This window comes from Sparus aurata, chromosome 17 (genome assembly GCF_900880675.1).
Source record: "Sparus aurata chromosome 17, fSpaAur1.1, whole genome shotgun sequence".
Lineage (NCBI taxonomy): Eukaryota > Metazoa > Chordata > Actinopteri > Spariformes > Sparidae > Sparus > Sparus aurata.
This window is the reverse complement of record NC_044203.1, coordinates 8,234,837-8,262,073: the sequence shown is the minus strand read 5'-3', so window position 1 is coordinate 8,262,073 and position 27,237 is coordinate 8,234,837. Positions and strand designations below refer to the sequence as shown.

The following is a 27,237-nucleotide window of genomic DNA, read 5'->3' as shown; positions in this document are numbered from 1 at the left end:
ACAACTTCACTTGCAGAAGGATGCCAGAGAATTCAGAGAGAAGCTGGAGAAGTTTGTGACATTTTCATCCCGGTTTTTTTAGAGGAAGGAATTAAACGCCTGTCCCAAATAAACGCCTGGTCTGTTAAGTGATTGAAACAAATACGCCCGGCCATTTTTGGTATTTTACGGTATGATAACTCTCCCGGCCGCGGAGAGAGACATGCATCACAGTGCTCAGCTGCAGACACATCAGAGAGGTGACGAAACGCGACTTATCATGACTGACAGGAATCAAGGCCATTCAGCGTTACCTTACCGACCCGCCCCCAGCTATTTCATTCACAAAAACAGGGCCTGTGGCAATTCTGGACAGCTGTTTTTTTTCTTCTTCTTCCTTCATGGGCCCCTGATGGCGTCTGGGGGGCGGGCCCCAACTGCAATGAACCAGCTTTGGGGGGGTCCAGCTTGCAAAAGGTTGAGAACCCCTGCCTTAGCAAGTTACGGAGCAGAAAGGAACACACTTCGAGTGTTTGTTGTGTAATTTTATTTACGCGTAATCACACGCGCATCCCCCCCACCCGGTCCGTCAAATTATGTTGTACAAACCGGTCCGTGCTGCAAAAAAGGTTGGGGACTACTGCCATAGAGTATTTGTCCCTTGCTCCTGGTAGCTTTCATGACCCCAGGCTTATCTGTGCAGTTTAGGAACTTCATGATTACCACTCTGGGATGCACACCTGAATGATCCCCAGCCTCCTCATCAGTGGCGGGGACCGCCAATTCTGTGCGCCCTTTCTATCAGCACGGGCTGTGGGAAGTTATGTTCATCAAGCACTTCAGGAATCCACTTTTCCAGAAAGGCACACATGTTGGATCCGTCTTCCCTTCGCCAAAAGGCCATCCAGACGGAGGTTCGAGCGATGGGTCCGATATTCCAAGTCATCCACTTAAAAATGAGTTCCTCAATAGCCGCTTTCATGGAGTTGGTCTGTGTCATCAGTGATGCTATATCGTCTTGGTTGGATCTAATTCTGTCCTCTGCTTCTGTAACACGCACAGACACTGCCTTCAATTCACCCTGTAATCCCTGAATAGCGTTTCCATCAAATCCGGATACGACGTCCACCTTGATTGTGTGGATGGCATTAAGGATTTGGCTCCGGCTAGCCACCGCATCCGAGTCTTCTTTGCTAGCATTTGAGTTCGCTGGTCCCGGACCACACAAAGTTTCTGCTTTAGAGGATTTCTGAGCCTTTGCTGGCAGTTTCGGAGCCATTTAAGCTGGTAGTTGCATCTTAACAAAAATTTTGACTGTTCACTAGTCGTATACTTATACTGTCTATCTAGTTAGTCTATTCCCAAAATTTTGCAGGAGCTCCGATACACGTATGCTCAGCACAGCGCCATAACCAGAAGTCAGCACATACATGTTTAGATTAACAGGTGAGTGAAACACCTTGAAAAAAAACACACAGCCGTCATCATCATGATGTACCGCCATGTCTCTTGAGGTCTGCGGCGCCGGCTTGCTGTGTGAATTACACACTGGTTTGTCTTTACGTCGGAGCTGCGTTTACCAAAAAACGCCCGGAGAATTGGCGGTAATGCAGCATCTCTGTGTGAAAAGGGCTACTGCTTACCTTGCCTTGTTTGGTGTCATTTCTTTCAGCACAACCTCGCATGTGTGACTTTGCAGTTATTTTTTTCATTTTGACATACTGTATTAGCACATTGGACCTAAAATCACGCAAAAAACAACTTTCCCCTCATCCTCAGCAAACCAGATGCCATGCGTTGCCTTATCATTTTTTGATTGGTTGATGTGGTGCATTTTCCACCAACAGGAAAGGGGGTGCCGATGTTGTTTTGCTTGCAAGTACTCTCTGCTTGCAAGTACTTTCCTTGGAATAGCCTGTTTGCAGTGTTTCTTCCTGCACCAAACAGCCACCAAAATCCCACCAAACGTGACGACAGAATTCAGGAAAAAGCATGACATAATTTATTTATCATAAGTCTGGTTTTACTTGGCCTACCAACACAATTTAAAAACTGGTATATAGTTTTGAACTTTGAACGCAGTTTCGACGCAAGTTGAAATGGATACTAAGCAAGACTGACTTCAGAGGCACGAGCACAGGAACGACCTTTATTATCATATCCCAGCTGTCTCCGGGGAAGGCAGGGTACACCCTGGACAAGTCGCCAGCTCACTGCAGGGCCCTCAGGAGCAATTTGGGGTTCAGTATCTTGCTCAAGGACATCTCGACATGCAGCTCAGCTCGACCTTTAGTATAATAAAGGTCATTCCTGTGCTCGTGCATTATGGAGATCGAACAAATTCCCCATCCTTGACGATAGCCCTGAGAGGACTATGCTCTTACCATCAGCAGCTGAGTTTGTGGGTGTAAAGAACTCCTGAAGATCTCCCTCTCCGTACAGTCCATCAGGATATCTGGGTACTCCATGACCACACAGGGCCTTTCCATGTCTCCCCAGCTGCCAGCCCTCAGACTAGCTATAGGATCAATGGTGCTTTTACAGCTAGTCGCTTCAACGGGCTCAGTATACCTACCCTGTTGACCGCCTTCAGGAGTCCAACCACCTATGCAGCATTCCAATACCTGCTCTAAGCCAAGCCAAGCCCTCCCTCCTTATTGGCTCATACCTGCCCCATCTCATTAGACCTGTTGAGACAGTCTTGGTCCACCTGGTGGTAGCCCCATCCATTGGCCAACTCACGCTACTGCTGCTGGATGAGCTATACAAGCATGTTGAAAGGCTCAGGCAAGTCTTACCAGCATGAGAGAGAGGGGATACGGTCAAGGCAGGATCAGCAGGCTGTAGCTTTATTAGATGCCCAGACAGTCCATAAAGAGGTAGATAGAATCCTCCGCCAAAAGAGTCAGGCATGCTTCTGCTGTGCAGCACTGAGAGACATCTCCTTAAGGACCCACAGCAAGCCGACGCCTACAAAACAGAGATGCAGAAACTCATTAAAGCAGATGTGGTTCATCAAGTCAGCGTGGAGACCTTTCTCAATGAAAGCTGGTACATCCCCATCATCTCAGCCGGAACAGGAAAAGGACCCTTGTCTTTAACACCTCTCACCAATACCTTGGGCAGACTCATAACCGGTACCTTCTACTTTGCCACGTCAGTGCCACTTGTCTCAAGAAGCTAGATCAGAAAACTATGGCTAGAACAAGATAAGTCCAATCCTGTCAAATTGACACTTGGCCTCAGCTGGAATTGGGAGACAGACTGCTTGGACTACAAACAGAGTCCAGTGCTCTATGACACAACAACCCAGAGAAACATTTATTGAGTCCTAGCCTCTCAATATGACCCATCAGGTTACCTGTTACCATTCACCACTTGATTGAAGCTCACTGTCCAGCTGTGTGAAAGCAAGGCAGTTGGGACAACTCCAACCCACCCTGCAAGCCTGGTCCAACTGCGAGGCTGAACTTGAGAGCCTACCTCTCCTTTCCTTCCCAAGCACCTATCTGCCTACGGATGCCAGCCAAGAGGTTGCCACATGTGAAGTGCACATCTTCGCAGATGCCTTGGGTAAGCTTCTTGCTCATTCCCGACTGGCTCCAACATGTGGGCACTCTACCCCAATCAGGCACTCCACCCACTGCTGAGGACTATAAACAAGCAGAGACAATAGTCTTTCAGCAAGACCAATAATAGTCGTTCCCAGAGGACTACAGGCTCCTTGCAGAAGGGAAATCTGACTCATCTGCGAGTCGCTTACTTACTTTACTGCTGAAATGGACAACTCTACAAACCTAATAAGAATGGTGGCAGGATCCGCTGCTCAGAAGGTCAAGACAAATCAACTTTGCACCACTGTGGTGCTAATGAAAAAGACAAGGGTTTACTAACATGAGTAAGATTCATCCTTTGGGAACCATTAATGTCTGTTCATAGCAATTCACACAGTTGAGCTCTTTCAGTCTGGGCCAAAATGGTGGAACAATATAAGAAATTTCAAACCTGTAAAAAGTAGCTGGCCATAACTGACGTACTGGAGTTGGATTTGATGAATGTATTTCAACACTGTCCAGTCAGTTGCTGCGTGTAATTCTGTAGGCTCTAAACACTGACTTTTAAAGAGCACTAAAGGGGATGCACAGCTTCTTAGCCCTTCCTCTCTGTGATTTCATTTTAGATGCAGATTGAATTCAACACAGTTGTGTTGTGAGGCCATGGTTTACACAATGTGTAGAAAGCACTGTCTGAGCAGCAAACCAGGGGATAAGAGAGCAATGTATAAAGCTTGCTGTGAAACGCCTGCAGTGGGAACAGCCGTCACATGGAGCCAGAGCACTTTTATTGTTATAACAGTAATGTGTTTTAGCATTTTAAAGAAAAAGAGAGTGAATAAGGCAAACTGCTGAAACACTGTGGTCCAATATATTTACTTTGTGAGTGCATTAACTCTCTGTGTTTACATATGAACATGTGACGGCATACAACACAGCGTGTCATACATTTTTAAGGTGTGCTGTGTTTAAAGAGTCGCAAAGAATGCGTGTATGTGTGTTTGACATAGGTATGTATATACGTGTGCTTAGGTAATCTGGTATATACAGTATGTAAACATCCTTTGATTACATGTTTGAGTCATAGCTGTGTTTCACTGTGTGTGTGTGTGTGTGTGTGTGTGTGTGTGTGTGTGTGTGTCTGTGTGTGTGTGTGTGTGTGTGTCTCTAACTATACTGTATATTTGGACACTTAGCAGCAGGATGCTGTATTGCTCCATCAACACACTATGTTGTCACTGCTGTGTATGACTGCATAAAAAAAAACCACACACACTCTTTCTCTCTGTGTCTCCATTCAATCTTCCCTTTCCTCACTTTTACGCACACAGGCACACACACACACATTTATAGCTGCTATCCGTTTCACTGGCGTGTGATTGCCGTCTGGTTTGGGGCTCTTTTCAGCGTTGTGATGGAAGTGTCCGACGAGACACACGCACACACAAATACACCTTCACCGACTCTCTCTCTCTCTTTTACTTGTCTTTCTCTTTTCCTCGTCTTTCCTTTCCTCCCCCCCGCCCTGCCCTTTCCTTTCTCTAGCGGCGGTAGAGCGGCAGTGTTGCGGCGTTGTGTCTGTGCTCGCCCCACCGAGCCGTGTGCCAGTTCAGGAGATTGGCATTAAAGCCAGACATGAGCTCATCGGCCCAGCTGGGCAGACAGCCCATTACAATGCTCAGCAGGGCCCTACCGCAGGGGTGAAAAGAGCTCAATACCTGCTGATTATCTACTCTTTCTCTGTCTGTGTCTCTGGGTCCCTCTCTTTCCCTGACTCATTGGCTTTTGCTTTCGCTCCATTTCGTCTTCTCTTCTCTTCTCTTCTCTTCTCTTCTCTTCTCTTCTCTTCTCTTCTCTTCTCTTCTCTTCTCTTCTCTCCTCTCCTCTTCTCTTCTCTTCTCTTCTCTTCTCTTGTCTTCTCTCCTCTTCCCTTCTGGTCATTTGTTCGTCCGCTCAGTCAAGTATCCTCCACTTCGGTCTTCGTCCATCTCTTTCTTGATCTGTCGTATCCAGTTTCCCTTTCTCTCATTCAAAACCCAAATTAAGACACACACACTGCCTATATGTTTATTTGTCATCCTCCTCTCGCTCCCTCTTTTTCTGTCCGTCTGTTTCTGGCACACACACAACTTTTCCGTGAGCGTCATGGTGTCATTGCAGTGGTGCCTGCGGCAAAAAGAGAGGTAGGCAGCAGTGTGTTTTTTTAAATGACAGGGGTGGAAGCGAGGTGTGTGTATGTGTGAATAGAAATGACAGGGGTGGGAAACCAGACAGATGGTGCACCTGTGTGGACAGGATATGACACGGCACTGAAGCCAGACAAGGGCAGGAAGCAGCAAATATGATGTGGCATGCCAGACACTTTTATTGAATGCAACCCTCTACTCTGCAATCCGACTGTCTGGAGTGGCCTTTCTGTTACTTAGCGCTCCGCTGAAGACGCCGAGCTACAGTCGGTGCCTAAGCAAACACACACTTTGGCTCCCTCCCTTTCTCTTCACCTTCTCTCTCTTCCATTCTCCAGCTTTGTCAGCTGGTGAGATGCATTGCGGTTAATTCATGAATCCCATTCAGCCTTGGTATTAAGGCTGAGTCATATCCATCTTTTGTTCTGACATTTGGAATGGTATTCAGTAATACTGACTCCGCGCAGAAGTCATGGGGTGTTTCGAGTTATTAGTCTGACTGAAAATGTTATGCCAGAGTCAAAATGGATCGTCGTCATGCGCAAGTACTTTCATCACACAAGTCCCATGATAGAGGCTGCACCCACAGGAGGAATTAGGCATTAGTGATGCAGGATAGAAACTGTTTCTCTGGACTTTATACACTGGCTTAAAGTGCATTGGTGACGATTTACAGTCTGTAAACCAGGTTCTGTCTTGTGCCTGGTGATCATGGAACATCTGTAATCTGTCAGTTTTATCTCCCATTGTCTTGACCAAAAGCATGTGGATGCCCAAGGCTTTAAAACCATGTGTGGTTCTTGAGCATTTCACTCCTCTGGAAAGGCCTGGCTTCAGGGATTTGCTCACATTCAATGGAGTATTTTAATCCCTGACAAGAACAGTGGCAGTTCCCCACAACAACATATTAGTCCTTCTGTTTTGTCAAACAGAATGATATAGGACAGGAACAAAACGTAGAAATGGATTTTCCAACACTGCAAATTGTTTCACCCGCTCCAGTATTAGAAGAGGCCTTCCCATCAGCCAAGTTAGTTGAATTCGACAAATATGCAGTAACCAAGCAGACAAAAGTAAAGTAAAGTAAGAGAAAAAAGTAAACACCATGAGAAATTATACTATCAACATTATCTGCTCAATTAAATTGTTTTGTGGAATCCGTTTGCAGGTGTCCTTTCATCAATGTTGATTTCCAGTGGCCCTGCACTTCTCTGTGATAAGCTTTTAAAGATATATTATGTAATGTTTCTGCATAAAACTGTATCAAATGGCTTGAACTTTGTTATATATATTATATAAACACACAAATAACAGAGTTGTGTACTTACATTTTCCTGATTTTTTTTTCAAGGTAACGGTGCATTTAAGTTGGTCACTTGTCACTATAACTTCAAGTAAAGAGTCAGAAGGTTTGGAAGCAAGTCTAAAGCCCCATTCACACTGTTCTATCAGTGCAGGAATCATACAGCAATATCCAGCCTCGCAGTCTCTGTGTTTCAGATGCGGAGAGTTTGGACAGTTTTGTTCCACCTCTGATCTGCCACCAGAGGTAGTATCAGAGCCGCAGCAGAGGCGAGCCAGCGTCCGTTTGAATGGAGAAGCCAGAGGTGCGGAACAGGTGTGTGTCGGTCTGATGGTGTTCACAGTCTGACCACTAAACAGATTCTTCACTCATCAAATAAAGAAAAAAGTCACAGACTGCAACCGCACCAAACAACAGTGACGTGGTAACTGGCAGTGTCTTTGGCATCTTATATGAGGAAAAAAATACTGCATCCATACATGGAAAAGCCTCTGTCATCCTGTCTGTCCTACCAGCTCTCTGTGACATTCCTGTACGAAAAACAATATACGAGCCAGGTGGCTCAAGCCACTTCTTGTCGCCTTCCGCTATTGTGTTGTTGAAGTTACTGTCTCTGACAACTTGTATTGAAAAAATTCACCACAACTGTGAGCCCTTCCGGCCATAACTTAAGTGAATTTTCCCCTAGAAAACAGCATCCCTCCTGTGGGTGAGAGCCAGACAGGATCTGCTGTTTACTGATGGTGATTATGTGGTAATGTAAGTTAGAGCAAAAAACATAACTTTGACACTTTGGGTCAGGATCTCGGTCAGAATACTATAGAACAGCATCCATATGACTATAAAAACTTGGCAGATACATGTTTGGATTAGCAGGTGGAACAGGGGAAACACGCTGATATAATTCCCAGTTAGCTTTACTGTTCCAGTGTACTGATGTCATTTTGGACAATTAACTTAAACTGCAAAATATCCTGTATTGGTTTGGCTATATTCTCATTTGCTCCCATTTGGCCACAAGAGCATTAGTGAGGGGTGCACTGATGTGGGGGGACAAGTCCTAGATTGCAGTTGGTGTCCAGCTCATCCCAGAGGAGGGGAATGGAGTTGAGGTCAGGCTCTGTGCAGGCCAGTCAAATTTCTCCACACCAATCTTGAAAAATATTTTTTTTAGGTGTGTCCTCACACACCCATAGTTCGGATTATTTCATCTAAATCTAGAAGAAAAGAATATATACCTGTTTGTGTATAATGACTTATTACAAATAAATCAGGAGGAGGAAACATGATGTTATAAGGACTGGCAGCTAACTTATTCATTTGACAATTTGATGATGCCAATCCTGCGTCGTCATCAATGCTACATGGTCCCACATGGGGAAATCAGATTCCAGTCACTGCAGGGTGAAGCAGCACGTCACTTCTTCTTATGTGTTCCTCTTTTTTCTTGTTACAAGGGAAGGTCATCAAGAAATAGCTGTTAGGAACATTATTAGTCGACCTTATTTGTCATAAATAATGACTGGTGACAATTTTAATGGTCAAAACTGAGGCAGTGGAGGCTGAGGTATCTTGACTTTAAGTTCAGAATCAGTCAATGTCTGAAACCCCAACGTCAGGGGTGCCCAAACACCTATTGTATTATGTTTGATTGTATTCTATTGTATGGTTAAGATGCATTGTACTTTTGTCACACTGACCCCTTGGTCAGATTATATATAGATATAGATATAGATATATAGATATTTAAGGCAGGCCAACTGTTGCCCACAGGACCCACTTTTGGCAGCCATAGTCTGGATCCTACATCCTTAATGCAACTCAATAGTGTCTGTCATTACTATTACTTTCTAAATACTCACATCTGCCAAAGCTCACACTTAACAGTTTCTCATGTAGTTTTTGGAAAAGCTTTATTTGCAGTCTTGAACATAAGCCTTGATAACCCTGATATCACCATCAGGTTTCATTTTTCCAAACTTTGGAAAGCTGCTTCAATGGCCACTAAAGACAGCATTTAACTGTTTTCATTGCTTGTGAAGAGTAAACTAAACGCAATGTTTAAAATCAGTTTAATGCCCCCGAAACCAACCAAAAACACTCAAAAGTAGGTGGCCAGTTTTTTTTTTATTGTCAATTCTATAAAGAAAACTGCTATATAAAGCATTTTTGTCAGTGTTTTCCTTTTTTTCAGACTGCACACTGTGATCCACATCAAACCTGTGATCAGAGTGAATCTAGAATACTCTTTCAGCCTTGCAATCTGTGGGCAACAACAGAGCATGTCTCTATAAAATAAGGCGTAGGATGGGACTCTTTCATTTTCCCTGTGTCCTCCTCCCTGCTCCCTTGTGGTTTCTGATGAAGATGAGTACTAATAGATGTAAAGCTTAAACCTGTGCCTGGGAGACAGCTTTAGTCTCAGAAGTAATGGAGCTACTGGGAGGAGGCTTGAGGAGTACTGAAGCAGAGACCAGAGAAGTGGAACAGTTTTTCCAGTCCATGTTTGGGATGATGCATGAGACAGACCTTTTCCCAGCTGAGCCACAAGATGGCGCTTATGTGGTGGTGTCCGTCAGCACCATACAAGCTCAGATGGAGAATCTACTCTGTGCATCATGTGTTTTTTGGCATGACTTTACTGTGCTGATTTTCTCTCAATACCAGTCTGATCCCATTCATGATGTTGCTGATGGCCTCACCACAAACATCTCCTCCAAACTTCCAAGCATCTGTGGCTGATAGGAGAATACTTGAGTGACACTGTCCTTTTTTTTTTATCTTCTCTGTCATCTATCCGCTGCATATGGTGAAAATGCTGGTGTGAAACCCCCTTTTGAAGTTTATCATCAGATATCCTACACACACATGCACAACGCACTTCAAATGATGCTGGAGTTTTAATGTCATCAGCAGTGTTGGTTGTGTGCAGACACATGGTGGTGGTGTTTCCTTTCCTTCCTGCATTCGCTATTAAAGGAACTGTTTTTTAAGATCTTTTGGGCACAACATAAACATCGTCGTGCCTCGATTCAAACGGTCACAAAACAGAGGCAGCACACGGTTAGCTCCTGAATAAGCATGTAACCCCTGTGTAAGCAGGAAAGCCCCATTCAAAGTTCCTAAAATAGACACATGCACACGTGCCGAGCGTGATAAACCTATCAACCCTAAAGTTAGTATTCCTCAAATATGGGATGAGACAGAGGCTTCCCAGGAGAGACACAGAGAGCCTCTGCGTGCAGTGTGTGTGTGTGTGTGTGTGCGCGTGTGTGTGTGTGCAGACTGCAGTCAGGGGGGATGGGAGGGAAGCTGGTAGACTTGAGTGCATTTGGTATTCAGCAGTGCCTAGTATTTATCTGTCTGCTGGCTGTCTAGTCTGGTCTGGCCTGTTAGTGGTGTCACCCTGCGTGCTCCCCGGGGGACTAAATTGACGCTCCAGACAGACTGTGCGAGCGTGTGTGTGTGTGTGTGTGTCTGACTTTGTGTTCTGTTAGGTGGTGGGCTGTTTGTGAGTGTGCTAGAGGTGGGTAGCAGGGGAGAGAATCGATGTGTGTCTGAGTCTGTCTGTATATGAGAGCTTGTCTGGGTTGTGAATGTATGTCTGGGGTGTGTTTTTTTTTTGTTATGTGTGTGTGTGTGTGTGTGTAAAATGACCTCACATCAAGGCAGAAAAGAACTCTCCTCAGTGTCTAGATAATTGATATTGAGGCTTGGGCTGACAAGACAGCAGTGCCTCGATTTGTTGCTTCAATACAATTCTGACAGCTGCCAGGCATTTGTAAATTGCGTCAGGGTCACGCGTCTATTTTTTCTCCCCTTCCAAAAGTGTCACTTTGTTCATGGACGAGTGTGGAATTCATTGGAAGCCGAGAAGGAAAATATTTTTGCATACTTGGATGTTGAACTTGGCTGGTGGTGTGGCACTTAATGCACAACATTTGTTGGAGGTCTTTGCTTTTCCCATTTACTTATTTACTTTCCTTCACAGAGAGACATATTTTTGTGGTTTCTGGTGTTTACAGAATTTAAATGATTAATCTTAAATCTTCTAGAGAAGGTATTTCCCATGGATCAGGACTTTTACGATTTGCTGCAGAAGGGGGCTGCATGAAGCTCTGATCAGAAGAGTATTATTTTGTCTTAAGTCAAAATCATACTGTACCTGCTTTGTTGGAGGGCCTCCTAAAAACTCTTTAATGATCTCCTGTTGTTCCCTAGACCACAGTTTGGGAACCTGCTGGTCTACAGCGGCATTCAGAGCTTCTCTCGGATTTTAACAGCCTAGTTTATTTATAGACTGCAGACGGTCCTATGCTAGTGTGTGTGTGTGTGTGTGTGTGTGTGTGTGTGTGTGTGTGTGTGTGTGTTGGGTGGGTGGGAGGGAGGGTTGAGCGGTTAGATTCAGAGGGAATGCGTTGGGATGGATGGGGAGGTGGGGGAAATGCTTCTCTGCTGCACATATACCACAAGACTGGCATGGGGGGTCACCTCAAGGTTGTCCCCTTCAAGGAGCCATCTCCATTGGCTGTGGCCCACTGTAACAAGGGAGTGCCCCCCCCCCCTGCCATTGTCAACCACGACCCAGCACTCCACTAGCTTTCTGAGTCAGGTCAGCTGCCCCCCATCAACCCAACCATGCACACCCACCCCACTGTAACCCAGACACACACACAGCCACACACACACACACACACACACACACACACACACACAGACTCACACACACACACGCACGCACACACACACACACACACACACACACACACACACACACACACACACACACACGCACGCACACACACACACACACACACATACATAAGCCCTGTCCCATCCCTTCTCTATTGCTACCTTCAAGTAGTCCTCGTACTTCGCTGAATCCTAAATATAATATATATAGCATATAATATATTGTAATATAATAAGACTTTTTAAATGTATATTAACTCATATGACCCACGTCTGTTTTCATTATTTCAGTTTTAGCAGCATCAAATGTGGCTGATTTCTTCCTGTGATAACTTAAACTTGCCCTGACTCATGTGTTGCAGTGAATCCAGACCTTTGCAGTCTGCGTTTCAACGGATGGAGTTATGGCGTTTAATTACGTTTTTGGTGAAAGGCAGAATTATTATTATTTCTGTCGGCTCCTGAAGGCAGCACCTCTCTTTCCCTCTGTTTGTCCTTCCTCTAGAGCCCTGTGATTGGCCGCAGCGGCAGTCTGTCAGTTTATGGGCGGGGCTTGAGCCCGCTGTCGCTGCTCTAGTCCAGTGGAGGAAGGACAGCTGCTCTCAGCGGCGAAGCAAGGAAGGGAAAAAAATATACAATGCGTTAGCTCCGGTCACTCGTTTCCCAAATCTCGAATTTACTGACCGAGCGTCCCCGAGACAAACATGGCGTGAAAAGACCCTTGGAAAATAAGTGCGAAACTGTCGGGAGTTACTCGTAGCGGCGGACTCAGCTGCCGCTGCCTGGAAGTTTTTGGTTGTTTACCCGTCGTGGGGCCCCGACGGTGGCGGCGGCGGCTCTCTCCCCGGAGCGGTGTCCCGGTCTGCCCAGCCCCATGCAAAACCTAACGGTCCCTGGCGGCCCCGGCAACTCCAATGTCACCTGCTCCTGCAACTGCACCGCTTCCCAGCCACAGGGAATGGAGATATGTGAGTAACATTAGTTGTGTTTCTCCTGACCTTAAAATTCCTACCAAGAGACTTTAGTGCCTAATCCGTCCTGTGTGCACTCTGCAGTGTAGCGACAGAAGGACAACACATCAGACTGAAGTGTTCGTCCAAAGACGGTCCAACACTTCTGCTCTGAACTCTCTGTCGGCTGTTTCCTCTCGCACAGACACTCTTTACAGTTGGCTAGGCTATTCCTTGAATACTTCCATCAGGCTCTTATTGTACATTTGCGCTGTCTTATGGAACATTTATGGCCACGTTAAGTGTACTTACTGGTATTTATTATCTCTTTTGTTGTCTTTATTTCTGCCAGAGTGTGTCTGTAGCAAGCGAGAATTGAGTTTATAGCGGTTCCTTCACACTTAATTAAATGTTTGAGCTCTCACAGCAGCAGCCATTAACGTCACATAGACATACTGTAAGTTAGCATTCAACAGTTAGCTTAACGTTACAGTGAAAAATCATAGTCGTTTAGCATTGCAGTGATTTATAGTGTAGCTTTTGAAATGTATCAACGGTGTATTACAGTTCTTTCTTACAAGAACGCCTCTTTGCTGAGTTTTCTTCTCACTTTAACTTTCCTGCTTGACTTTTCAAAATTAGATTGTTCTCGTGTTTTCAGCCATAGTGGTTGGTTTTATCTTAAAACTTGGACTTATAGCTTTACAGGGCTGTGCATACGCGCGAGAGATCACCACAGAGGGTTAAATAGTTTGTCTGTCAGTGACGACAGGAAATGCTGGAATGGTATGTTATGTCTGTCTGCCTTCTGAGCAGCCCAGAGAGAAACTATCATCATCAGCTCTGCCCTAATGCTGCTGCCTGCTAGATCCACTGCAGATGTTCCTCTTTATGACTAAAGCAGAGACAGACACACAGTGGAGCAGACACATGCAGGCAGGCAGACAGACAGACAGGTAGAAATGCAGAGGAAAGCCAGACAGTGTGTGTATCCAGTCTGACACATCTGCAGACAGACAGACAGACAGACAGACAGACAGACAGAGACAAATAAACAGGAGACAGGCACATAGCAGACATTCAGACAGCTGGGTAAATTCATAAGCAGGGCAGCCAGACAAGTACCGACACAGATAAAGACAGACACAACCACAGCTAGACATGTAGACATATTGAAAGACACACACACAGACATGCTACAGACAAACAGACAGAGTTACAGTGATGTGTAATTTCCATTTGGGGCAGAGGCCAGGCCTGGGCAACGTGAGGTGAACGCAGGATATTAGATTCAGATTTGGCAGCAGAGTGTGGTTGCGCTGACGCCACATTGTAACCAAGAAGTGTGTGTCTGTGTCTGTGTCTGTGTCTGGCAGATGGACTGGTGTTCCACCATTCGTTTTCTGTGGCATCATGGTTCTGCTCGCCAGGAAAGACACACATAGTCAGGCATGCACATCCACGGACACACTGATACAGCAGAGAGAGCCTAATTAGATAATCCAGTAGAAGTGGCTCAGACTTCTAAAGTGAGCAGAGCTGCCAGAAAAGTCAAGTAATTGTGTTGATAGTCACTTGCAGTGCATTCGTTGTATTTATAGTTATCCATGTGCCTGAGTTTGTGTATTGAATAAATGGCTGGTATTTTCAATGCATTTCTCCTCATGTTAACGTCTCACTAGTTGGAGGGAGCTCCATTCACAAGTGGTCTGAAATAGCTCTGTCCTACTGTAGTGGCCGTCTGGTTTGAAAAGAGCTCTTGTTTGTCGGCCGTGTTGTCATGCAGACTCGACAAGGCTGAATAATGTAGCTCATGCTTTGATGATTCCTGCAGCTGAAGAAAAGAGCTACAGTCTGCCTTTTTTCCTCCCCTTTTTTCTTGTTTTTTTTAAAGCAAAGCGGGCGGTCTGGCTAGTGTGTTTCCTCCTTATTCAGACGAGGAGGAAAATGGAAAGGCACTCGGATCACAGCGCAGACAGAGTGTCACAGCCAGGACTCAAACTTCTGCTTACATACTGGGCCTCACATGTAGGATTTGAAAGGCCGAGACCTTTAACAAGCATTAATCTCTGGCTGTTGCTGCGCTTGGATTCATTGTGTGGTGCAGTTATCTAGTATTGTAGGTGTGGTATTATAAAGTCCTGAGGTATTATAAAGTCCCGAGGTCAAACACCACAGCTGCTTACTGCGACGTATGTGTGTGTATTCTTTACAGTCTTTTTTCCACTGACTGTTTGAACCCACAGTAATAAGAGCTACTACCCACACAAATCTCATTTTAGAGAAAGACTGGTTTCCCTTTTCTCTGTGAAGGTATAGTCCCTGCAGTGTGACACTTTAGGAAGGTCCTCTGCAAACATCTTTCCACCCTTAAGTCTTTTAATCTTGTATTGACTCTTTCTCCTATCAGTCCTGTCCCTCTTCAACAGGCTGGGAAGTACTATGTTCTGACCGCATTAAGTCATTTCACTTGTACCCTATGCAAATACTCGTTATTTTTTTCAGTCAGGATATGTCATCTTGATAACGGTGCAGTTGCTTGATTTGTAATATGGATTCCAGTAGAGTCTTGAACAAAGCTCTACTAATTACCTAGAAAACGAGGATTTTAAATTCAAAGCGAGATTAAATTACTTTAGAAAATTGTTTTGGTGTATGGTAGTAACTTGAAGTGATAGACAAACACAAGCAGTGGACAAAAGAAGCATTTTTAGTTGTGCTGCATTGTTGCCTGTTTAAAAAGTGAATAGGGTTGGGTGTCAAACCTCAAAACATTTTTGGTAAGACCATAACGTGTCCACTTGCAATATAGAAAGTACCCCTGACAATTCAAGACTGGTCAGAGTCCTTTTTACTGATTGTCTGATCAGATCATTTAAGTTTAAAGCACACCATTTCTTTTTTTCTCATATGGTTTCTTGTGTTTAGACATCAAACATTTAAGAACATTGGCATTCTTTGTTAAAATCGAAAAAAGAAGGTTGAGACAAAACATTTACAGTTCTCAGTTCCCATAAAGGTGTCTGAAAAAAGTATTGTCTTCATATTGATACCAAAACTCAGACAAAATATTGATACGGTAATATTTCGCCGTCCTTCCTCGTGCTATACGAGTATTGATACACTGGCGCCAAATATCGATATTTTGATATAAAAAATAAGGTACAGATTTCGCTGCCAGTTTGATTCCCCAGCTCCGCTACTTTGTGGCTCCTCATGGTGGCGCTCATCACATGAATGAGGAGAAACTTGAATATAAGTTAACTGGCCAAAGAAGAAGAAGAAGTTTAAAGCAGGATAATAGTGGACAGCAATGTGAGGAAAGTTTCGTTAAGAGATGCCCGTCCACGTTTGATAGGACAAACAGAATCGATAAAGTCTGCATGATTTGCAAGAACTGTCAACACCCACCACAAACATGCAAAGCCACTAGCAGCACCATCACCCTGATCTCGTTGTCGGGAAAGCGACTAATGCTAACATTTTAAGTCAATCTGCAGCAGTGAATGCAGTGTTTTTAAGTAAAGCTGCCTTTCTCATCCCTGAGGGCTGCTAGTATTACAAAGTCCATCACTGGTTTTAGTTGCAAGGACCACCATCCTTACAGCATGGCGGAAAATGTTTTTTTTAAAAAAATGCTACAAATACTGGGCAGAAAATATTTAACCGAAAAAAGCTAGTCCGGCTCTGAATGATGAGAGGAGAGGAAAATTGCTGTTCCTCAAGAAGAACATGCATAATCAAGAATAAGTTGAAATGTGCTCAGGTTTACATAATACAAGTTACTTCAAAGCACTGAAAGTTCTCAGGTTTATGTAAAGCAAGCTTGTAAACTCTGAAATGTTCCAGGTTAAAATAAAACAAGTCGGTAAGCAGTTAAATGTGTCCTGAAATACTCAAAACAAAGTTTTGAAAAAAAGTTTGCTTTAAAGAAATTTAAGCACTAAAATGTGTTCATGTTAACAGACACAAGTTGGTTATGATTACACAGTTTAAAATTGTTATTTTTACATGTGTCTTTTTATAAAGAAATGTGTATTTCTTTTACACCTTTAGTAGTTGTCCTATAGTTCTTTAAATGTAATATAGAGACTCGAAAAGTGCTCCAGAACTGTGCTGTTTCAGACAGTTTGGACTTTTGCCAACTTACGTGAAGGCACATCTGGACATTGACAAGTTACAATTTCGTAAAAGAGGCACTTTATGCACTTTCTGTTCAGTGTTTCATCTCAGTTTGTGCCAAATTCTATAAAACTGACAACAAATTGCAGTGAATAAAAAGAGAAATCCTGCACTTTACCCTTTTCTTTAGATGCACATATAGCCTAGCAGTATACATACATTTGCCTCTTGGGGAAGGCCTAGGTCCATGTGTCGGAGACTTTAGTGGCTGTCTGTGTCTCTGTGTATGTAACAGTTAGCCTGCAGCAGGGGCCAGCCAGCCAGACGGATGTAAACGGCCTGATCTGTAATCCTGTGTATGAGCTGTGTTATTGTGTAGGTGGCAGCAGGGTCATCTGTCAACTACCTCAGGCCAAACACACACAAGGCAACTTGTTGACTCTGCCTCAGACACATACACAGAGATATACACATAGGCACATGCACACACATTTACACCTAGATATATGCACACACGTAGACACACACAGACAGGCACTCTCAGGCTCAGCCAATATTTACCCTGCAGTCTCCCGCCAGACAGCCAATCCAATCTCTCACTAAGCTCTTTGTTGTTTGTTTGGGGTTTGTTTTTTTGCCTCTTTTTTGTTTGGTGTGTTTGTGGAGATGTTGTTTATTTGGTTTTTATTTAGTTTTATTATTAATGCATTTTAGTAATGAGCCCTGAAAAGAAAGACTTGAAACTCTGAGTCTGGATAGAAATTCTGAGACCTAGGGGAGGGGAGTGGCAAAGAAAAACCGACTACAGTATTTAAAAAAAGAAAGAAGAAGAGATCTTTCTTTTTTCCTCCCAGACAGATTTTTTTTTTTCAATCACTGCTCCTGTAATTAATTTCATAGGGAATTTCTGCACTTGGTTAGTGTCTCTCAGCGGAGCCTTATTTAGTCTGCCACCTCTCCTGAGCTGACGGGTTATAGCAGTGAACAGTGGTGCTCAACTTGCAGGCGTTTAGAAAGAGCTCCTTGTTTTATGTAAGTCAGAGGACTCCCAGACACTGTTCGTACACAGTGGAGCTGACCTGCACATGCACTCTGCTGGCCTAGGTAATTTTAGCACACATATCAATGTTGTACAATTATTTTGAGAGAATACTGGTCCTTTTAGGTACATCAATATTTAAACCTACTACTATTACTCAGGGCGATGAAATGTTTTCCTTAACTTGCCATTTAGTCTGTAGCTTTGGGTGTTTTCAACCAGTTCAGTTTTTCTTCTATTCTCTATTCTTTTTGACAGCATCATGTACACAGTGTTTTAGAGTTGCAATAATGAATTGAATGATTCATTTTCACTTTTGAAGAACATGATATCATTTAAGTTTTGCCATTTTTCCTTCACAAATGACTTAAATGGTTAATGGATGATATTGGCCAATAATATCGGTCAGCCGGCGGAAGAACTTCAGTCTTTTGTCTTTGACTAATAAGAACAGAACAGCAGTGTGAAGAGAAGCAGTGTGGTTGATGTATGACGTCCTTGTTTGTCTGGGCTGAATATGTCTTGGTCTCAGATTTACTGAGCCTCACACTAGTGTCCAGGATGTTTAAATATATATACAGTCTTGCTTGTTTGGTGGGTTTTCATCTCACCTTTTTATTTTTTGCATTAAATTCAGTGTTTTTCCCTCGGTGTTCTTCTCTTGCTGTCCTTTAACCCTGTGTTTTTGGAATGAAACTGGCAAAGAAGCGACAGTGTGTAAGGTGCAGCTCAGAGCAACTGAGCAGGTCAAGTTCAGGCAGAGACTGCCAAAGTCCAAAGCAGTGAAAAGGTCAATCCTCATGTCCTTCCGCTTGTCCCAGCAGCACCTTTTTACCACCAGTGTTTCAGCCCCAGCAGCACTCACAAACTCATCACTGGCTGCTGGGACTCCCTTTGTGTCTAGATTCTGCACCCCCAACCCCATGCACACACACCCCAGACCTCCTCCCTTAGTTCCCAAAATGCCCTTGGGACCAGGGCAGATTTGTAGTCCTAGTGTGTCTGAAGACAGGCCATCCGTCAATTGTGTGTGTGTGTGTGTGTGTGTGTGTGTGTGTGTGTGTGTGTGTGTGTGTGTGTGTGTGATGCTGGGGGGTGGTTAGTAGTCTGCTGTCTCGGTTAACATCTATTTACACACAGTTGGACTGTCTGAGACGCTAAAGAGTGAATGAATCAGCCCCGCTGTCTGCTGCATGCGTCTCATGACTCCAGTTCTGCGGACATGGTTGGGACATATTACAGTCAATCAAGGCACTGTGCTCCAGCTTTTACCAGGTAGCAGAATTGTTTTTCCCAGCTTTCAGACAAATAAAATGTCTGGCATGTTTATGACCCTTTGTGAACCCAGTCTTACTACATGTCTTGTCTCTTAACTCACATGAAACAAAGCAGCGATTACTGCTTTGAAATTACAAATGCTTTTGCGCATGAAACGGAACAGGAAAAAAAAAAAAGAATCTTGCAGAAATCCTGTGCCGCTCACTGTTTGTCAGATTTTGGGTAATCCGTTTGTTTATGTGCACAGGAACACCCAGACAGTGGAATAATGACATGTCTCTTCAAGTGGTTTGCCGGATTTTCCTTGGATTTTGAAGAGGCTTACATGGTAAAGTTTCCAATGTGGTGTCTCTGGTGAATGGGTGGTTTTGAGGGCTGTGCAAGATCACTTCGGTCAGGACTTTGGTGCCTAGGTATTATTTAGAAGCTTTACTGTAAGAGAAATACACACAGTCACCAATTTCCATGCCATATACAAGTGAAAACTTTTGCATGTCATACAAATTCAAATTATAATCTGCACAAACGGAATAAAAGATTTTTGACATTACAGCTTGCAGTAACATAGATTATGTAATTAAGCTGAGAACCGTGTGACAATGGGATTGTTTTTCAGTATACAATTAAAGTTGTTGTGGCACATTATTTATTCTGTCACCTGTGATGATGCACTTTAAGAAAATGATTTAGTAAGCAGAAGTTAACTTGCAGTCCCCTATTGTGAGAAATTACCATATTACAAAGGACTCCTACAGCATGAATCAACAGCAAATTGGCCTTTGATAGAATAGTGTTGTGACGTCATGAACGTAAATGTAAGACATGTAGTGGAAAACCTCAAACCGTCCATGCATAGGCGCCTCCTCATTAAAGGGGAACTCCACCAAAGTATTCTTTTCAACTCTTACTGACTTCATAATAATAAGATGTATGTTTGGGGATTAGACTGTAGGTTTATGTGGGTAATTTAATCAGCAACCATATTTAAACTGTGCAAGAGCTAAAATAGACCTCATGAGGCTAAAAAAGTCTAATGTATAACATCTCCGGTCCACATATAGACATTGCATACAAGTGCTTATTACTTACAGGCATCAGGCAAGTCACATGGAAACATACTCACAAAATAATGCTGAAACATTCGTGGTAAAATGCGATTTGACAAAGGGTTACCTAAATTCATTGTTTGTATTTGTGGATCTATCTGTTGTCTGGGTTTTAAAGTAATATGGACAAATCATAACTACAAACTGATCCTTTGTTTGTCTTACTGTTGAAACTAGTCTTTTGACAAGGAGTATTATATTCTCATACAACTGAGAGTTGTTCTTTCCATCTGCAAGAAGACCCTGATCATGTGTGAAAGCGTGAACGAACTCCCGTGACACGATGTACTTCTTGTTGCTGTTTTTAATTGCCTGAATATGACTGCTGTTATGTGTTGTGATTGACAAGCAATTGAATGTTGCCTAGCACTAACAAGACGCCTCTCACTACAAAAGAACACCTCTGTTTGACTGGAATCTGAGCTGCAAAAATGAACAGAGCATTCTTGTCTCAGGTTTAATATAAAGCAAGTTGTGTTTTATAGTTTAATAGTGAGTTGGCGAAAAGGGGCTGTTCCTGCAGACCAGTATGTACCCATTTGGACTACATTGATATGCTTGTTGGTGTCAGGGGGTAATTAACTATTCTGATGCATTTTTTTTAGATCCTTTAATAAGAATAAAATGGCCAATAATTGTAAATGTTTATGTAACCTTCTGTTGGTTTTTAAGATTTGAAAATGTTCAGGTCAACAGTTGTCTAAACTGTCAAAAAGCATGTTATCTAAACTTAGTGTTAACTATCTAAACTTAACACAAAAACTGTCTCTTTTTTTGCATAGCTGAGCAAAGCAAACACCTGTCACCTGTACCTTACCTGTGCCATCTCAGCTTCACTTTCAGTCACTACCTTGTCAAAAGGGGGCTGAATCGACAGCCCATGCCACTGTCAGCAGGGCCACTAGCCTTGCTCAGGATCTGACCCTAAAACAGGAAATTACAAGGATTACAACAGAGGCAGAGAAAAAGAGAAGGAGATGGAGATGAACGTGAAAGGGATAAAGAGAAGTAGCCTTTGTGTTTTTAAATGAAAACCAACATAAGAACCCTGTATTATTGTCCTTACTTGCATTATTACAGCCACGCACCAGTAGGTAGTAGCTTTCCTTCTGTGTATATATTTTGGAAAAGCTAATGGATGCAACCCTGATGGTAGTTGACATTTCCATAGGGAAGACAACACTCTGCCAAACCTTCCACAGCTGTAGATTCCTGTAAGTGAACACTGTGTAGTGAGCGAGTGATGTCTGTGGGGTATTTTATTATAATTTTTTTTACATTTTAACCCAGTTTAACCTCCCAGCCTGGAGTCAAGTAGTAAAGGATGTGCGTGGGAGTCGAAAAAAAAAGCCTGTGGTTGCCCAGATCCATCCCCTCGTCCTCCTTTCCTCTCTCCTCCCTTCCCTCACTACTCCTTGCTCTGCAGTAGTGACTCAGACGGCTGTCTGATTTTTGGTCGCTCTCCTTTCCCATCCAGACACACAAGTCAGACAGCGGTGTCTGATACCTACCACCCCCAGTTCTTCCCCTCTTTCTCCTCCTGCTACTCTAGCCTGGTAGCCACCAGCTGACCCCAATCAGGCACAGGGCCTGCTCTAGTGTCTGTCTTGGGGGAAGACACACACACACACACACACACACACACAGACTCATACACAGACACACACTCAGAAAGGGGGATGTGGAGGCTGTCTGGTCTGGCCTGCCTTTTTGACTCCCCACCCCCAACCATAACACAACTCTCTCGCTCTCGCTCTCGCTCTCTCTCTCTCTCTCTCTCTCTCTCTCTCTCTCTCTCTCTCTCTCTCTCTCTCTCTCTCTCTCTCTCTCTCTCTCTCTCTCTCTCTCTCTCTCTCTCTCTCTCTCTCTCTCTCTCTTTCTCTCTCTCTCTTTCTCTCTTTTCTCCTCCAAACCATCTTTCATGCAGATTCATTGGAAGTCCCACATGTATTTTGACAGTGTTCTGCAGTGTGTTTTGGATTGACATCGTCTTGCTAACGAAGTTACGAGGTGTCATCATCTAAATGAATTGGTCTTATCTGCACAGTCAATTTAAAAAAAAAATGCATCCCATAAGGATGCCTTTTGATTCTGTCCAGGAAGGAGCATCTTTCAACATCAAACAGGAAGATTAACTGGTCTTTAGGGCTGCAACTTACAATTATTATATTATTATTTATTATGGTTATTATCTTGATTAATTGATTAGTTGTTTGGTCTGCAAAAAAAGAAAGCAGATAAAGGGAAAAGATAATTTGGACTTGTTTTGCTTGCAAATTATTCTAACTGTTTAATCAAAAATCTAAAATAATTGCAGATTTTTTTATTATGTGAGAACTAATTGAGTCATTGTAGCTCTATTGGTAGTACACATTAAGTTTAGCACAAAAGTTGTAAGTTGTCCCCAACAGATACATGATTTACTTATATCTGAGTTAAACTAGTTTTACAGATGTTTCAGGAAATTACTGACTGCTCATTTAAGGATGTATGTCTTTTTAGGACTGATTGCCACAGACAGAATAGGGTCAAGTAAGGGTGCTTTTAAGTGGCCATTTGTGTTATACTTTTTGAAGTTTGCACACTGACCACACATACATTATAGTCATTATAGTAAAGGAGGTTTTTGTAGTTTTAATTTAGATGCATGGAAAATACAGAGGGAGACATACTTGTATCACCTCTGTCTTATCTTCATGCATGGCTTTTTGCTGGTAGCTAATGCGGCTCCTGGCTAGCGCTGCTAATGATGATTAGGGCTCCTGCTCTTACAGCATGGAGATCCTGTGTTTGAATTATTAATATAGGTCATAGTCACAGCATCCGGCTTGGCCCAGCCCAGTGCCGTCCCAGCACTATCGCAATACACGGCCCCCGCTTACCCACAGCCTGCCCCATCTGTCAGCCAGATTAACCCAGCGGATCACCCACACTGACACAGACTTAGGCTTCAAAACAGGGCCCCACTAAGAATCAACCACATCCGTGCCATCATATGAGAGATGCTTGTATACATAAATTACAAATCCATTACATTAACATTCACTAATGTCTTAAATTCACAATAAGTCAGTACATTTGCTAATGTAATAATTGTTATTTTTTCATAAACACTTAGGCCCCTACCAGTTATGCAGCACCCTGGGCTGCTCATTTACAGCAATTATATTTTCATGAGACACAAATGTTAATGGGAGGAGTTTATGGTTCCTCCTCAGAAACTTGCTTCCCATGATGATTGCTTCTGTATATGTGTGTGAGATGTTCCCATCCCACTGTTGCTGCATTGAATGTGTAGTAGTCTGACTGAATGTCTAGGAGCCAGAGTACAGAGCTTATGTGTGTTTGTGCTTGTGTGTCAGCCCTAAACAGAGACAGACATGCCCTCTCAGCTGGTTTTTGTCAGAGAGAGAGAGAGAGAGACAGAGATAGAGGCATAGACAGAGAGAGAGAGACTGCAGCTCCACACAGTGTTGAGTGCAGTGGATCAGCCTCAATCTAATGTTGTCTAATTCTGCTTTGAAAAATCCCAATTTGTACCCACAGTAGACTAATTGTAAAAACATCCCTCCAAAGCTTGCAATGAATTGGGCTAGTAGAAACTCACTATGAACTTCTGCCCTTTGAAAAAAACGAGCGAGCCACTGCCATCAGCATGAGAAGTAATGAAAAGATTGCTAAAAAGATATAAAAGTGTGTGTCTATGCGTAGGTGTTGCTAAGTTGTTGCTATCTCTGGTTAAGCTGTCTTTGTGTCACCAAAAAGAGTTACACCTCACAGAGTCAGGAGCTTCTTTTCATTCGTCAACATTCGCCGTGAGCTGAACTCCCCAAGTGGTGCTTCTACAGAGAGAGGAAAGAAGATAGGAAGAGGGTGGTGTGGGTGGGAAGAAGTGAGAGAGAGAAGGCATGAAAGATATGACAAGATGGGAGAAGAAAAGAGACACAGAGGGAAAGAGAGAGGGAAGGAGATGTCACATCTGTGTTGTTCCACTGCTCTCTGTGTCGACGCTTGAAAGTGAATTTCATAAAGATTTCATACAACACAGAGAAATGCTTCCAGCCACACACACACTAGAATACAGGAAAACCCAACAAAATTGTCAGTTGACCCAAAGTGCTAAGAAGTTAAAGAAATGTTTTATTATATACCTCGAGAGCCATGCAGAAAGTTTTGGTTTAATGTGCCGAGTGGAAGTTAAATAACCTTTTATTGAATCAAAATTCATATTTAAGTTGATTTTTAAATCTTTTGGAATATCTTGCTGAATATTATCCGGTTCCATTTTTTTAGAAAAATTGAAAATAGCTAGGTTAGTGTTCACAACCTGTAGCTACCACCTGAATATTCTGAATTTTTATATGTTGTTTTAGAGACAGATAACCTTCTATATAGATATATATTACAACACTGATAAACATTGGAGCTGGTGGAAATGGTATTTCGTGTCATTTTGTATGCAAGTACTCAGGGAAATGACAATAAAGCGCACGTGAATCTGAGATTAAGGGCATTAGATTTTAAACCTTGATGAAATAAGTATAGCGCTAAAATAAGAAGAGATTATTGGATGAGCTGATCAACTGAAAATTGAAAAGAACTACAGTGATACTAGATTAAATAGAACAGAAAGCCTGTAATGTCATTATACAGAATACAAAGAAGTTAGGAAGATGAAGATGTCAGCCATCATTTTTGAAGACGTCATGTGATATTTAGGCCCAATCCCATTTCCAGTTGTTACCCCTATCTTGTTCTCGATTGCCCCTTTGTCCCCCATACCACAATTACAAGGGGGTAGTGGGACAACCATTTAAGACCCTAATAGGTGATCAGTAGAGATGATTTCTCTTGCATTACTGTGGCAATCCTGTTATTATCACAGTGCCATTTTCTATTTATGTGATAGAGATAGAAAAGCACACACCTGTAATTCTCTCACAAGCTATCATTTAAGTCATCAAATAAAAAAGAACACTGCTTCATTACCCGGACACTAGCCATGTTCTATGGGCTGACATTAGCAACCTTACCAGTCAGCACTGATGCCATCAAAGAGGGGTAATTCGGTATTGAAATATGTCAAAATGTGAGACAGCCATGCTCAAATCAGCAATAACAAGGTAACATCAACTAGCTAGCTATTGTTTTATGCTGATTTTAAAGTAAAGAGCCGTTATACATTGAAATGACAGAGTTCTCAAGATCCCCGGCTGAAGTGTGCCTCTGAAAAAACTCCATTTGGAGCGCCATGTAGACCAAACACTTCGCCCAACACCTCTAAACCAACAAGAATCATCCTTGTCCTACCTCTAGGGGTGAATGTGTAAAACGGAGGGGTAGAGGCAAAAGGAGAATAGATGAGAGCAGCCAGTCCAGGTACTTTGCCCTTGCATGATGGACTTTGGGTGAAAACAGTCCTTCTTATTTGAATGGCAGTCAACACAAATTCTGAGGCTAATTTAACAGCATATAATAAGAAAAATGTACATCTTCTTGTTGATCCTAGATACAATGGTCAGTCAGGCAATACTATTATGTTGTTGTCGATTAACGATCAGCGTAGTTACAGAGACATGATGAATGAAATAGTGGATGATGTCCTTTCAGTCTGTGTCCATCAAAATGAACTAATCTGACACGCACCTTACACTGACCTATTAAATGTCCAGGTCACTTTTCTGTCATCTGTCATCTTTTCTGTCATTGATACAATTTGTTTAGCTGTTTAATAATCTGTCCAATGTGACTTTATTATAAACTAACCACTTCGCTGTGGCGAATCAGAGCCGCTGTCTCTGTTTTGACGGCCTTTTGTGCTTAATTCTGCAACCATTTACTCCGAGTGGAGAGCAGGTGAAAAGAGGCTGGTTTATCTCCATTTCCAATAGTACTATGTGCTGTTCACAAGGTTCATTATAAGAAGGCAGGCCAGCTCAATTTATGTGTATTAACATTGAAAAACCCTTTGCTCCTAATGGTCCATTGAGTAGTCAGACTGGTAAACCAAACTCCATTCTAATAGCAGGTATCTTATGCTGGGGCCTTATTTGTTCACAGTAAAAACTGCAGTTACAACTTGACAAAGGCTCTTTTCTTGATTTGCTTCGATCTACAGACACAATCTGTACACGTCATCTACTCCGTAACATCATTAACTAACCTGTGATGAGGTGTTTGACACAGATGGACACGAACTGACTAGCTGGTTCTCCCGGTCCACGATTTTTATCTGCTCTGTGGATGACTTAAAGCCACAGATCTCATCACTCACTGTCCTTTGTTCTTTGGGGAACTAAATAAAATCATAACGCTTGAGATTTGTATTGTTTGATGTAAAAAATGCAACAGTGGCTTTTAAGCTCGTCACTACTAGCCGTTCTCAATCTGGCGGCGCACTTTGTTTTCATCCAAAAGGGGAGGGGGGTTCGTTGTGGCAACAGGATTGTGACGCGTGTCTGCTCTCATCTGTTGGGACTCAGCCTTAAATAATCAACGGCAACATCTCTTGATTGAATCCACAGAGCACTGTAAACAGTTTCCACAGGGATTTTTTCTTTGGTAGAAAGTAGTTCAGCTAAAAAAAATGTCAACTTTAAGGTTTACAGGGTCGCTGATCTTAGAGATTGATATCAGAGCAGAGAAACGATTACACATAAAACCAACACTGTCTCCGTAGCTACATAGCACTGGAGCAGTGGGAGGCAAATCCATCAACAATCAAGTATTATAATTCTGTATTAGAGAATACAAAGAAATATAAAATCCTCAAAAATAAAATACTCTTAGAAGAACAATTGACAACATGTAGGACGGCATCTTCACCATACCTATGAAACTATGTTGGACCCTTTTTGGGCCCACCCTTTAAATTCTTGACTGTACTGCAATGCCACTTGAAGGGAGCAGTCAGTTGGAATATGGAAGTACTGTTGTACTGCAGCGTCTGGTGTTTTGCCCACTGGACTTGAATTTGACTTCTTTATGGTAAGAATATCTTAACTATCCTCCCCTCTGTTTGAACCTCT

General features: G+C 42.9%; 1 protein-coding gene across 3 annotated transcripts in view; it reads left to right on the top strand.

The window, feature by feature from the left end:
- Positions 1-27,237, top strand: part of ldlrad4b (low density lipoprotein receptor class A domain containing 4b) — a 244,340-nt gene that overhangs the window by 182,906 nt on the left and 34,197 nt on the right. The window contains exon 1 of one of the 3 annotated variants that reach the window (XM_030393473.1): positions 12,024-12,682. The exons of the other annotated variants lie outside the window; for them this stretch is intronic. Within the exon in view, the coding sequence (XP_030249333.1) occupies positions 12,589-12,682 (94 nt within the window). The 5' untranslated portion in view covers positions 12,024-12,588. Of the gene's footprint in view, positions 1-12,023; positions 12,683-27,237 lie in introns of those variants that run through there. 3 annotated transcript variants of the gene reach the window in all.